This window comes from Actinia tenebrosa, unplaced genomic scaffold (assembly GCF_029948245.1).
Source record: "Actinia tenebrosa isolate PJP-AT-01 unplaced genomic scaffold, QUT_ActTen_1.0 PGA_scaffold1__47_contigs__length_23844297, whole genome shotgun sequence".
In the NCBI taxonomy this organism is placed as follows: Eukaryota; Metazoa; Cnidaria; class Anthozoa; order Actiniaria; family Actiniidae; genus Actinia; species Actinia tenebrosa.
The window spans coordinates 22,465,571-22,480,604 of record NW_028292578.1 but is presented as its reverse complement, the minus strand read 5'-3'; the positions used below and the strand labels follow the sequence as shown (position 1 = coordinate 22,480,604).

At 33.4% G+C, this 15,034-nt stretch overlaps 2 protein-coding genes across 4 annotated transcripts in view; one reads left to right on the top strand and one right to left on the bottom strand.

The window, feature by feature from the left end:
* Positions 1 to 15,034, bottom strand: part of LOC116294954 (uncharacterized) — a 27,382-nt gene extending 12,348 nt beyond the window's left edge. Inside the window, exons 1-2 of the mRNA XM_031702651.2 lie at positions 14,942 to 15,034; positions 4,962 to 5,009 (exon numbers count right to left, since the gene is read on the bottom strand). The gene's annotated coding sequence lies outside the window, so the exon portion shown is untranslated. The remainder of the gene's footprint in view (positions 1 to 4,961; positions 5,010 to 14,941) is intronic.
* Positions 87 to 15,034, top strand: part of LOC116294953 (voltage-dependent calcium channel type A subunit alpha-1) — a 39,939-nt gene continuing 24,991 nt past the window's right edge. For 2 of the 3 annotated variants that reach the window (XM_089032622.1, XM_089032620.1), the window contains exons 1-4: positions 87 to 462; positions 716 to 820; positions 961 to 1,100; positions 13,640 to 13,746. In XM_089032622.1, the coding sequence (XP_088888748.1) occupies positions 250 to 462; positions 716 to 820; positions 961 to 1,100; positions 13,640 to 13,746 (565 nt within the window). In that variant the 5' untranslated portion in view covers positions 87 to 249. Of the gene's footprint in view, positions 463 to 715; positions 821 to 960; positions 1,101 to 13,495; positions 13,600 to 13,639; positions 13,747 to 15,034 lie in introns of all 3 variants that reach the window. The other variant, XM_089032621.1, reaches the window with a different exon arrangement.

Here is a 15,034-nt window from a genome sequence, read left to right as displayed (position 1 = left end):
CCCAAAAGGGACTAGCTGTGGTCACGTGAATAGTGCCTTACAGGTCCTCTGATAGGTCGGTGGCATAATTGCTTTGTGTTGTAATTAGCATATAGTGTCAAGAAAAAGAAGGCAAAGATGGTTCGCGCGAGCGGCGATTTCTATGGCTGGAAACAAACCCATGCGAGACGATAGAGGAACTTCGAAATTATTTTAAACTCTTGATTTGAAGATAGACGAGGGATACAATTTTTCAAAAGAGTGTAAAACATGTCGGATATGCGTCGAGCCTCGTCTGTCCCTTCAGAAGACTATTATACAAAGTCGAGAATGACAAACGCACGAACCAGCAGATCGGCTTCAATTCAGGGAGATTCAACACCGTTGACTTTGGCCAGTTTTATCACATCTAACAGATCATTATTTATACTCTCGGAACGGAACATCATTCGACGATTCTGCAAGAAAATCGTGGAATCTAAAGTATCCTTTTGGAAAGCCTAAGCTTTGACTTCAAGCACCGAACTATGGTTTCATGGCGTTGGCTATGCCAATGTATCTCTGAGTCTATTTTCATACATAACATGTTTCGTTTGATAACAGGTTGATTTGTTTTGCTAGTATATCCTTCTGAAACTTTTACCGTATTCATTCTATTTTCCAATACAAAACGTGAGTCGAATTTCCCGACTTTGTGAAGTTCTATATCGTGTTATATTCCTTAACTGAGGAAAAGCCTTTTGAATATTTTATTTTGTTGACTATTCTTGTCAACTGCATTCTACTGGCTGCAAATACTCCATTACCAAAAGGCGATAAGTCCGACACAAATATTGTAATAGTAAGTTTTATATTTTACTTTTTAATATTTCCTTTCTTTCTTTGGAGACTTTCCCCACCAGATAATTGGAAGGAAATTCTATAATATTATGTATTAGAATTGTACCGATAGTAATGCTTGAATGCTTCGCTTCTTTCTAGGATAACGCAGAAATATATCTTCTAGCAATTTTTTGTCTAGAATGTGTACTGAAAGTAATAGCGCTTGGATTTGTGCTTCATCCTGGATCATATCTACGCAGCGGATGGAACTTGCTAGATTTTACCGTAGTCGTAACAGGGTAAGTGCATGACTGCATTTAGTTTTTCCGATTATTTATATATACATATATAAATTGCCTTTTGCCGGCGTCGTAGAACATCGTCTACGATATTTAAGTTTCGAATGAATACCTTAAAGCGCCCCAAAAATACTATTTTTGTGAGTTACTGCAAAACTCCTGAGACTCAGTAGGCTGCAATAAATCAAATCCAGTGAAATTTAAAAATTTTGAGAAGATATTTGTAAAGCTATCGTAGCTGTAATATTTTGGCAGACAACTTAACGGATGAATAAGTTGAAGTATTGTTTGGCAACAGGTATCCTTGGAATAAGGAAAACTATCCAACGGCATACACACACACACACACACACACCTTGATGCCCAACTAACAAATCTACTGGCAAATCCCCACTTGAAACCAAGGAGAATAAATAGGAATATGAACCTAGTGAATCTGCTTGCTCCAGCAAGGCCCATCCATCACATCTTGACTTTATTGCCTTATCGATCGGCTTAGGAGCTTACAAGAAATTGGGACATTCGGTTAATCGATTTTCCGTTACCGACGTGGATAGCCTATAATAATCGATTGGGAATCACTATGAATCATACCAGCTCGCTGATATACGTGAGCACTGCCGAATATTACTCGAATCACAAGCGAATACACTCTTTACTACGCTTTCCTTCATTACAAGAGGAACGAGAGTGTAGCTAGGGCATTGGTTTTTCGTATCCATGAGGATCGACCTTCGTAGAATCTGATTTAATAGTCATCAAATTTCAATCTAGAAACAAGGAGTTTTTTTCATATCATTCTGAAGAGCAATATTTTCCTCTGAAGTTCCACCCTGGTGTAAAATATTATGTTAAATTATTTAGCACCTACACATAAGCCATGCAACTTCTGTCGCCAAAGTCAAACGTAAACCTCAAAAAGTCTCTCTCGCATTCCACTATCCGCAAGAAATATTTAAGCAACTAGATTTCGGAAAAAATCCAAGGAGAATGCTTGGTTTCTAACAGTTTTGTAAATAGAATATTGGCTCGCGATTAAATGTAACACTTGAAGCCAGCAGACAGGGAGTACGTCATGTTGTTTTGAAGAATTAGTTTCAAGCAAAATTTTCCAGGATTTGGCTATAATTTGCGAGCCTAACTGAGGAATATCGAGGCCAACGACATGTTTGTCGCTTATGATATTATGGAGTCTCGGGGTCGGGAGAGTAGTCGCGTGTAAAGCACAAATCACTTAGGAAACTGACGTTGAAACAGGTACCTCTAGGATGCACGTGTATATGTAAGGAATGCGCGGGGAAATTAAAGCACTTTAGAATATAAAACAGTCTCCATAGAAACGAGAAATTGGATGTATATTTAGAAAGCTTATTTCTTTGGAAATGGCTTAACATTTTGGACAAAAACTCGTTTTTCGTACTGGATATAGCGGACGGCTTCGCATCGATGGACCGAAGCTAGTTCGTGTTTTGTTGTTGTTTATACTGGAACTCTTTTGTTTGTATTGTAGTCAAGTGAACAATAAAGCTAATCGAGGGAAACGATCGAGAGTCGCTCAATAGAACGTGTGTTAGGACGGCTCGAGTTGTCCTTTTTATTCGAGCAGCTTTAGAATCGGGTTCTTGTAACCAACATTTACATGTTGGCAAATAAATTATTCAAAACTGTTGGTTACTCAAGTAAACCACCTGTAAGACTGAAGAAAGAGACAATGTCAGAACGAACCGAAATATACTCACAATATGAGATTTTGAGTCATCTCGAACGTCTAGTCAAATGTCACCTTGAAAAATGATTAAAAAAAGATGAAAATAAGTTGTCATTAAAGAGGAATATCAAGAGCGTTTTAGGAAAATTGCGATTTTAAGACGAGAGAAATACAGTATCTAAAATATCTGGCTTCAATCTACACGAATAAGATCACGAATCAAGCGTATCTATCGTATCTCTGGCAAATAATTTCATCCAGTAATCTAGTGAAATTGAAGTGAAATATCGAGTCGGAGTATAGATAAATCTAAATTCTGTTACAAGTGCATTGGTCCAGAATTATAGAGATAACGTCATCGCTAAATACCAAACGCTTGAAACGCCGAAACATAATTCAAATTGACGACGACCAAGCAGAGCTCTTAGCAAGTACTTTGAATCAGAGAATAGAATGCTTAACGACTTCAAAGTGAAATGGCTTAAAAATTGGATTGAATATTCTGCCTAAATATTCACAGGAATTTATTTCCTATAACAAATAATCTTACACATGACATTTTACAAAGATTGTTAAAGAGTCAGTGAAGCCATTACATTGATAATTCAAAATTGGATATTTAAGATAAAGTAAAAATAGAAAAAGAGGATTTAGGAGGGAGTGTGTTTTTTTTTTTAATTTGAGGAAGTTGTGAAGGAAAATTTATTGTAATAATTAAATGCTTATCAGTTCATATGTTCATCTAGTATCAATCTGCAGTAAATAGAGTTATATCTCATATCAAACATTAGCCTGTTAATTGAGGAACAAATTGAGTAAGAATTACTGAGAATTGAGAGAATTGAAAATGAAAAATATTCTTACGAGAATTTCCTTTATGACAGGTGATATTTTGACATAAAATTTTACAATTCAAATGCAGAAATGAGTGTTAAGAATAGTTTTAATACTAATTAATGTATTTTTCAATTAATACTACATGGGTAACAAAATATATTTTATAGAAATAACAACCATATAATATCAGGAAGGAGTTTTTGAAATGACACTTGCTTTTCACTACCAGAATACTTCTTGCATGCGAAAATTTCTATGCTATAATGAAACTAAGACAATCGTTGCCAAGAAATTATTGTTTGACAAAAACAAAACAAGATAAATCATAAGTTAAATAACACTATTAGTTAAAAGTATGCAAAATAGAAGAAAATTCCAGAGTATAAAGTTCAGAGTGTAACAATTTCGAAAAGTGACTGAAATTTTTTTTCAATTGAAATGTATGATGGGCAAGTTTCCACTAGCAATGTTTTTGGCAGTAATACCCAAAACTGTATCCACTAATTACCTAAAATTGGCTTTGCCACTGAGAAGAGGAATACAAAAAATAAAATCTGTTTTAATATTTTGCAAAGATGGATAGATTCCTAATAGATAACTTACTGTTCATATCTTAATGATTTCCTTGCATTTGCAGTTTGCTAGGTGCTGAAGCCTCAGGGCAATGATTACACTATCTTCCTTTAGTAGATACTGATGTCAAGCCATACTTCACTATTTTGATAATTTATTAATGTATATGTTAAACTAAAGCCCTCTAGTATTAATGAAAGCACACTAACCAACCAAGCCACACTTGCTCCTTAAAACAAGTGTGCGAGTCACTGAGGATCAAACTATGGCCCTCTAGTATAAATGAAAGCACACTAACCAACCAAGCCACACTTGCTCCTTAAACAAGTGTGTGAGTCACTGAGGATCAAACTATGGCCCTCTAGTATAAATGAAAGCACACTAACCAACCAAGCCACACTTGCTCCTTAAAACAAGTGTGTGAGTCACTGAGGATCAAACTATGGACCTCTTGCTTGGCAGGCAGTACACTAACCTTCCAAGCAACACTACAAACAAGTGTGTGAGGTCACTGAGGACCAAGCTATGGACCTCTTGCTTAACAGGCAGTACACTAACCCTTCAAGCCACACTACAAACAAGTGTGTGAGGTCACTGAGGACCAAGCTATGGACCTCTTGCTTAGCAGGCAGCACACTAACCAACCAAGCCACACTTGCTCCTTAAAACAAGATTTCATTTTATCCTAGCAAGTCTATATCTGAGAATGTAAAAAACATTCTTCTTGATTAGAGACATGTTACCTTGATACTATATTATCTTTTTTGCTGTTCTTCTCGTTGCTTGCCATCCTGAAACAAATAAGACACATGAATATCTTAAGTTTTTAAAAGACATTGCCTAAGGGCAATAACGGATTAAGCAAAAAATTAATATAATTTTACTTCAAATTTAGACAGTTTAAAGTTTAAATGTTGTTAGTGATAATTGAAAAGAAATGCTGACTAGCTGATCAGAACCTGTGTCTATAACTTGACATGTATTTAATGATTAGTTAAAGCCAGACTAATGAAATTTCATTTGTGTCTCTTTCACTGCATGGGACATACAAAGCGCAAAACAGTTAGTCCAGACAAATATGACCAAAATGGAATATTTTTTCTGCACCACATGAAATTTTAAGACTTTCTTCTTAAAAGTTTTTTGATTGTTTGAATAATAAAAGAGATGACAAAAATATTCATGAAGAATGCAGCTATCATTAACTTATTGTCAAGCCAATATTATTTTACATAATAATATAGGATAGGAAACGAACTAGGAAACATGTCTCTAAGAAGCAAAGTGCCAAGATAATACCCTCTCTGCATTACAATAAAATTTGGATCTTAGGAATTAATTCCCAAAGGTAGCAAGAAAGAATAATGAGATTGTCAGGATTTGAATGGGGAAATAGTCATAATTACAATCAAAATTGTTATCTATAGGAATGACTTGTTAATTAATATTGACAGCAATATTATTGTGAATCAACTCTCAGGATTAAAAATAATTTTTGAAAGTCATGTTTTCTTATAATTTCATTATTGCATTGGTCACATTTTAAAATGATCCATTGTCAAGAAGTCATTGCAGTTAGTTGTCTGCTTTACCTAAAGCCATTTACCTGTCAAAGTGGTTGAGATCGCAAATGAATGAGGTTTTAAAATAAATTACAAAAATATGCTGACCGTTCGCTCAATCAGTAAATTATGAGAGATCTTTGCATTATGAGTGGGGAATAATATAACACATTTCCAGCCATAAGGTAGCCATACTGTATTTTCATGTAACTGAAACTATGGGCTGTGAATGAGCGATCCGAATGAAAATAATATGAAGTCATGTCAGTGTTAAAGTCTACGTGTACAACTGCAATACCAGAAGCCATTGACAGCTTAGTAAACTGTTCCTTACTCAACACAAAAAAGCTTCTCTAAAAAAAATTTGTATCATCATTGAACTCAGAACCATAGACAAATCTTGCATTCATTACTACAGCAGTTTTAGTAATAAGTTTAAGTAATATAATATGTATGTTTAGGTATGTGTATTTAGTGGTGGGAGGGTGATTTTGGATGTATGAGTTAGTCATGGCAGTAATCAAGGAATATTTGTACAGTCCTTGCTTTCTTTAGTGATTTTTATATGAATAATTCTGGTTTATGCTCCTGCACTATCTTGGGTATCATCATATCAGGGTTATATAACCAGGTGGTAACATTTGGCTTGTATATTCATGCTATAATGAATATTTAAGACGATAGGGTTAAAATGTTTGAACATCTTTCCCACATGTTACCAAATGTACATAGAAAACTACAATTAAATCTTATCTTTATTAGTTTTTTATTAGATGAATATATTAAGTAAAAAAAGAATGTAATTTGTAGTAAGAGGGTAGCCTCGTTAAGCAGTGGTCTAGAGTGCAACTTTATGAACCATTAAAGGCACTGAGACAGGAAGCTTCAGACTGAAACACTTGCTACAAATCCACTTTTAGATGTCGCTCCAGATAAGCCACACTTTGATTCCATTTGAGATCTTGTCATTTTAGTTTGATTAAGAATAGCCAGACTTCAATATATATTTTTTCATTTTCATGACTTATTTGCTCAATAATCTCAACATATTGCTCTTAATTCAAACACTCCGCAATTTGATTCTGCAATATGGTACAATATGGATTTTCCCCCTCACTGTTCAAGTTTTTGATTACGACTTCTCAGTATTTGTGGCACCTTCGACTACATATTATTTATATTTCAATATAAAACATTAAGGCCTACCTCTTACATACATAGTATGATTATAATCAGAAATACTGTCTTTAAACTGTAGATATAGACAGCTATAGGGCTATTGATCACACATCAAGGGAAAAAATCCATTATTTATAACTATCCATTGTTATTATCTATCAGCTTTCTGCCTATCTCATCCCCCTCAAAAAAGTGTCCCACAATTTTGGTCTTAATAATAATAAAGGGACTTAATAATATTTAAGAAAAATCAAATCAGTTTTAGAAAAATAAATATAGGTCCTTGTGAAGCATACATATACATGTACATATACAAGCTGATTAAAGAATGATATTTACCTGATGTAAAATCATCTTAGGTAAAAAACTAAACGCATTAGAGAAAGAAACCTGTTTTGCTTCTTCTGAGAAGAGCTAGGTAAAATGTCTGTTCAATTCCTAGTAGCCATTTCTGTATGTAACCTGAGTTTCTCCCTCCTATTCTTGCCATCAGGTGTTTGATCTAGGTTTGCCATCCCCCCCCCCCTCCCCCCTAATTAAAACTTGCATGCGAGTTGAATGTCAAAATGTAGATTGAAGACTTTAGTGTAGAGGGAATGAAAATCAGGTGTTTTAGAGGGTGCTTGGTCATTTGGGTGTGTTTTAATGGTAGTACATTTTCTCACATCACAATAATAAAAATGAACCTTAATTAATTTGAGAGAAATTAGATTTTGATCACAATAAAACTTAGGCCTTCAAATTTGCAATGAAATATTCCTGCCTGATTTGATAAATATTGTGGAGATCAAGCTTGGTAAATTAGATTTGGTTTGATACGAAATGTTCTTAAATGCTATCAATAATACAATTTAATTAAAATAAAAACAATCTATCATCAACACAAGTTTCTTCACTGCCACGGAAAATCACTATATTTTGTAACATTCAATTAGAGTTTAATATATACAATTAGGTATCATAAAAAGGTGTCAAAACTAAATGAAATAACACTTAATTTGATGTACATCAGCTGTAAATACATGTTTACTTGACAATTATTCATTACAAATGCTTCAAGTCTGTACAAGTTACAGGAGCAATACAGTATATTCCTTTTCAATATTCTTAAAGTTTTGATGAATGAGTTCATCACTCGCAAATCTGCCTTCTGACTTTGACTTTGCAATTGATTAGTAGTCAATGGAAAAATAGCCACTGGCAAATTGTTAGGATTCGAATGATGAATGAGAGGATAATTCGTAGAATAAGTTGCATTTTAGACACATTTTATTCATTTTACATATATTCAATACTATTCTCCATCTTTGGATCCAAAAATGAACTTCAGAGGAAAACAATGATTTTTAAATTTGCTCTCAGTATGATAATAAAAATTAAATTACAAAACAAATGGTGAACACACATACCTTACATAATAAAAATAAACTTGATCTGAATCATTCGTATTTGAATTGTCTCTCAATCCTGTCATTACTTGATCCTTACGTGAATTACAACACACCTTCTAAATGGAGTCGATAAAACTTCTAAACTATGCCGATCTAACTGAAAATTATTTCCTAAAGGAATTCACTGCTCTTCTGCTAAATTGCGCACGTCAAACTGTGAAACCCAAACTGTAACTTTGTTGCAGCCTACTCCGCTAAAGTATTATTATACCAAATAAATCAAAAATAAATTTTAATTTTTGAGCTGGATATAACTCTGCAATGCTGGCTTAAAATGGCCATTTAAAACCATGCAGCAGCCTACTTGGCTCTTAAATATAAATTTTATTTATTATAATATTAAAATATTAAATGATCTAACCATTTGTTACCACTGCAGGTTCTGCATTTGGTACATTGCTGTACAAATTAATCTTTAACTAAAAAAAGGAATGACTTTGAAGGGTTTTGGAGATGTCGTGTAACTGTTGTACAGTTCAGACATTTTTCTGTTCAAAGGAATAATTACCTTGTCGTACAATGTTGTTGCAATATACATCCTAAACCCTTCATATGTTATTTCTAAATTAAAGACTTTTATGAATTTTAAAAATGCTAAATTATATAAATAATTTATTTATTACTGTGAATCATTGCTTTGCAAAACTGTACTTTGAGATCTGGAAAAAATTCTGTGTCATTCTTCCAATAAAATCAAAGTTCAGTTTTGCTTTTCAATTTGTTATAAATCAATATAAGCATTTTGTTGCTCATATAATAATTGATTTCATATATATTATGGTATCATTATTTTTGCCATAAATGCCATAAAACAGCACAAACCATCACATTTAAACCACCAAGCTACCTTTACAATATCCCTAAATTAACACTTTAAAAAACAATTCTCAATGTGACATTCAGTTACTGCTGTAAATGCATTACTAACTCTAACACTCCATTCCTTAGATATCTAGTAACACTAGGACACAGTTCACCTAAACCATTTTATTTTTATTTCAATCAATTATTCAACCTATTAATTTTCATTCAGACAATAATTCTCCTTTCCTGCCAAGATATCAACATTTTGACATGCTAGTATTGATTTTCATTCCAACTTCCTATTTCATTTATTCATTTCTCAAGCCGTAAGGATTTTTCTGACTTGCCAAATCCCCAAATTTCAATTCTTATGCAAAGACTTAGTTCAATAATTTACAATCTTAAACATTTTCAAAGGATTTCTGTGAGTGTTTCACTGATGAGTCATTGACTGACTGATATCGTTCATATTATGAATGAATTACTTTTTTGTGGTTTCTATAAACACTGACTAATTTAAAATTCAAATGTACAATTTTAATACAAACATTTTTCTGCTAATTCAATTTTCAGAAGGAAAAAAATCTCAAAAAAGGAATTGAATAAATGAGCTATAAAGATCATATTACAATATTTTTTCTAGATATTGATTATTAAATGTTCAAAAAAAATAAATTTTTTTTTGGATTGTTGAATACTTGGTGAAATAATTCCAGGGTAAAACAAGGTGTTGAAAATAAGCAATAAAATTCATAATAAAACCATAAACCATGATAAAATAACCTTAATCCATATATGTCACAATGTCATAAAATAATCAATGTCAAATTTCATTTCTGTGCAGTACATATATTGTGATAATATCATGTTAGCTAACGTCATAAATTGTGCCTTAAACATTGTCTAACTCTTTATAACCCAAGACTCATAAACACAGTAGTACAATAATTATAAACAGTTAACCAAAAGTCCATAAAAGGGCATAATCTGCCGCGTCATTGTTGTCATAGCAACATAACACTAAACAGAACTAAAAATCGACATGAATACTAATATTGTCTGATTAAAATTTATCCATGATTTAACATGTTAAAAGCTGCACTGATCATAACCCATAAATGACAATATAACTGCAAGCGGAAACATTATCAAGCTTGTTTTCAATTCACTGAAGACATCTTTCTTTCTTTCTCATTTTATTTTCCATTCCCTTTCATTTTTTCTCCTTTTCACTCAAATTCTGTATCTCGCCTTCACTGGTCAGCCTCTCCTTCATTCTCATCCACTTTACACCTGGTCTGCTTCTTTTTCATTCTCATTTATCCTACAATTCTGGTCTTCTCCATTCTCATTCACTTTTTATCTTTATTCTGTCCTTTTCTACTGATCTCAGCCTTTTGTTAATGTATCTCCTTTTTTGCCATTACCATTCAATTTTCTCTTTTCTATCACTTGGCCTTTTTCATTTTTCTTATGCCATCCTTTCTTGTCTTCTTACACTTAAAATCTGTTCTACTAGTTATCATAACTTCCATTTACAGACATAAATTCCATTCTTCAATAAGCAACTCTTGCCTTAGTCAGGTGCACTATTATCACCTATCATATTCAACCCTTTCTTCCTTGCAAATTTGAACGTATACAATTTTTTCTCTGTTTAGAGACAACACATTCATCCACAAATCTACTTGTGGTCACAAAAGGTCTTGAAATTCCTAATTTCTTGAATTTTCATCACTTTAATCCCTCCCAATCTTTCACTTAATATCAACTTGAACTCGTCACCTCAATTCTGTACTTTATTTCTAATCTAATAAAATGGTTTTATCTTCATGCAATATAAATTATATTTTCCTAGAAATGTAACCTTAATCAAGTTCTCACAATTCATTGGTCAAGAACCATTCTTGTCGTAGGTCAACGTACAGACCACATAATGTTACAATTCAACCTTAAAGTCCAGAGATTAGAGTCTCTAGAATCAAACCTATTCATATCCTAGTCCTTCACTCCTTATAAGGCAATAATTGCCCAGTAATCTACCACCATAATGGTCTCACACTTTTAATATTTCATTAACCCACACGTAATGCTGAGGAAAAAAATTCTGATGGAAAATTAGTCCTTTGCATATTTATTTCCAGTTAAAGAGATAAGATATTCTATTTTGATGAAATTGTGTTGATAACAGCCAGATCACACCTGTTATATAATATGCTAGCCAAAATTGACTTTCTGACAAAATCAAAAATTTATTGACTGAATTCAAGTTCAAATACTTTCTAATTTGCATCATCAAATCTTAGGCATTTTACTTCAAAAATAATTTCTCAGGATTTTCGTTTACAATTTTCTTGAGAAGTTTACTTTTTCTGTAACAGTATCAATGAAATTTTTTCAATAGATTCTATCATTCCTTTTTTCTTGTAATGTAAACATATGTCTATAGGCAGATCACATTATTTTTAAATTTTCTTCCCTAAAATCCTCAGATTTGACAACAAAAATTTTTTAATGAAAGGGCTATCATAGATATTTCAAATCAAAATCTAAAATCTTGTTTGACAGCTGTACAGGTGTGTTCAAGCTAGAAAATTCTTCAAGCTTACAAACTATATATAGGTCATTTTTTTTTTTACATAACTGATCTCTGACATACAATTTTTCTGACCAAAAGCCACATCATTAAATCTTCATCATTCATTTTATCACAATTGTAAATGCTTGTCCAATCATTCATTGGTATCAGTCTTCTTTATCTTGTCCTCATATACCATAATCAACTATATCATCATGATTACCATTCTTAAAATTGAGAATATTAATAACATACTTTTGCAAGTGTAAGGTGGAACACTAACAAAATGATACACTAAGCATTAGGAAACCAAGAAAAATGCACTTGATCTAACTTCTCATTGTTATATCCTTTAAGATATGATTCATTCTTGCAAGATATGCAATTTGGAAAACACCGATAATTTGGACCTTTTTTATGAATGTGTTGGTATTTAACATTCTTACTTCTCATATACACACAAATAATATAATAAATCAAAACAAAATAACTGATTTAACCATAGCAATGCCATCTGGACCATCAATTATCTTATGGTTAATATCTAACATGAATAATCTTGCAACTAATTTTCTCTTCTTCTCCATAAAACTTGTGTTTGAGGTCTTCTTTCTTTATGATTTACTCTGGACCTTCTTCCTGAACGAAATACGACCAGATGTTTCTTATCTGTGTTCTACATTACTCCCTATCTGGTTTTCTTTCTCTGATTTATTCTGGACCATCTTACTGGAATCACTGGTAGAAACCTGTTTCTTCCATTTTCCATTTTTCTCCTGTTCTCTACAGTAATCCTGGCCTTATCTGAGATCTATTTTTTCTTTGTCTGGTTTGTTCTGGAAAACCTTGCTGGAATTACTGGTAGAAATGACCAACCTGTTTCTTTCATTTTTATTCTGTCCTCTACAACACTTCTTAGTTGAGATCTGGCTTTCTTTCTCTGGTTTATAAACCTTGCTGGAATTACTGGAAATGACCAACCTGTTTCTTTCATTTTTCTTCTGTTCTCTACATCACTCCTTAGTTGAGATCTGGCTTTCTTTCTCTGGTTTATGAACCTTGCTGGAATTACTGGAAATGACCAACCTGTTTCTTTCATTTTTCTTCTGTTCTCTACATCACTCCTTAGTTGAGATCTGGTTTTCTTTCTCTGGTTTATGAACCTTGCTGGAATTACTGGAAATGACCAACCTGTTTCTTTCATTTTTCTTCTGTTCTCTACATCACTCCTTAGTTGAGATCTGGTTTTCTTTCTCTGGTTTAGTTTTTCACATTTAAGAAAAAATAGTACTGGAATAGTCCTAAAATGATGACTCTATATTCTTTCACTTCACTTCTGTTTCTCTACTATTCTTCTCCACAAAGTCTATATGTCCTCTCTCTTATTCTGGACCATGCATCATCCTGGCTCCAAGTGAAGCATTTCACTTCTAACTGTCAATCAAAAGTTCTGTACCAATGGCACTTTTCACTGGATTAAAAGAAGGATGCATTGACAAAGAACCTATCGGCTTCTGGATCAACAATGTCGCTTGCAACTTCATAGGACAACAGCTAACTAAAACAGCTAGACTAACACCATGTTCAAGGAGTTACCATGCTAAGAGACATCATCAGCATCATCATCATCATCATTGGCAAACAACCCACACAAACCCACAAAAACAAAAATACTAAGAATCAGTCCAATGTTCCTATTGCAGCTTATTAAGTCTGCCGCAGTTAAACATCCTCAGTGCTGGATCATTAAAAGCACTCAGGGCAGCAAGAGTTTTGCGACCACTCAAGCTTGTTTCTGGCATTCCAAGTGAGTAAACAATTTTGTGTTGTTCCTGGATATTTTGCAGTCTTTTAAGCTTACCACAGCTCAACGTGGGAATAGATGCAGGCAGTCTAAAAGCTTTGAGGGCTGCGAGGGTCTTAAGACCTTTAAAACTAGTATCGGGCATACCAAGTAAGTAAATTATTACAAATATCAAGGACCAGGGAGAAGGAGGGACTATTACACTAAATTGTCTCCAGCACAACCACTTTCACTTTGGTACTAGTCTACTGTATTTTTGACTCCGGGGGGGGGGGGGGGGGAGATCCAGGAATCAAAGAAAGGGTGGGCCGGAAAACTTTGTCCTGACAGAAAACCCTATTGCCCTATTTCACTATGACGTCACATCAAAACAATCTATTGTTTAAACGCAAAGGAACATGGTCGTCGGAAGGGGTCAAATCAATGCAAATTCAGTGAAAATTGTTCTAAAACCTGTATCAATCCACAAAGAGAAGTCGAATAGCCAGCAAATGCTCAAAATATTTTTTAGTACATATTAACACATGTTATATCTGAAAACCAGGCCATTTTAGATTAAACTGTTTCGCTAGGAGCAAATTTTGTTGAATTTTCTATTGGGTTTGGCGATTCTATCCCCCACATTAACAAGCAGTGACGTCATAGTGAAATAGGGCAATTACATTTAAAGAAGATACATGGACCCACCCCTTAATTTGTCACTGATCCATGCCTCCTGCCCCCCCTCCCCCCATCCACTTCGAGAGTACTCCATGGTCCTTGAATAATGGATAAATCAACTGTAAATAATAAATCTAAAATAATACCACGAATAAAGGTTACTGAACGTGTAAGTATTAAAGACGTGTTCACAAACAAATCAACACTATGTATGTATTCAACTATATATATACCACAGTTTGCACATCTCCCATGGCACATTTCTTACAAAACAATATTCTTAAAATAATTTTTAGAATCAGTACCTCAAAAGTATTGTAACTGATAAATAAGTCTGAGTCCTTTATTAAACGATTAAGCAATGCAAAAATAACATGACTCACGTGCAGTCTGTGAGCTTATTTTTCTAACCACAGATATATTCCATTTATAAATTCACTTAAAATTAATACAGCCATTTGACGATCAAAATATTAGCAAGGATGATTAAGAATATCGTTTTTTTCTATTTTTAGGTATTTTTCAATCAACGCGAAGCTAAAATATCGAGATTAGTTCGCTTTTACAAGTCGGCTGACGCGCGCATATGCGTTTCAGCGATCTTCTTCTTCTTCCAAAAACAAACGGAAATTTTAGCTCAAATTATTTCTTTAAGGTCGATATTGAAGATTAAGATTTACTTTACCTTGTAAGATGGCATTTAACCGATTCCTTGAGGGAAAGTTTGTGGCTTTGAGGTGGATAATCTAAGTCCTTATCTTGAACTTCTGTCATGAAG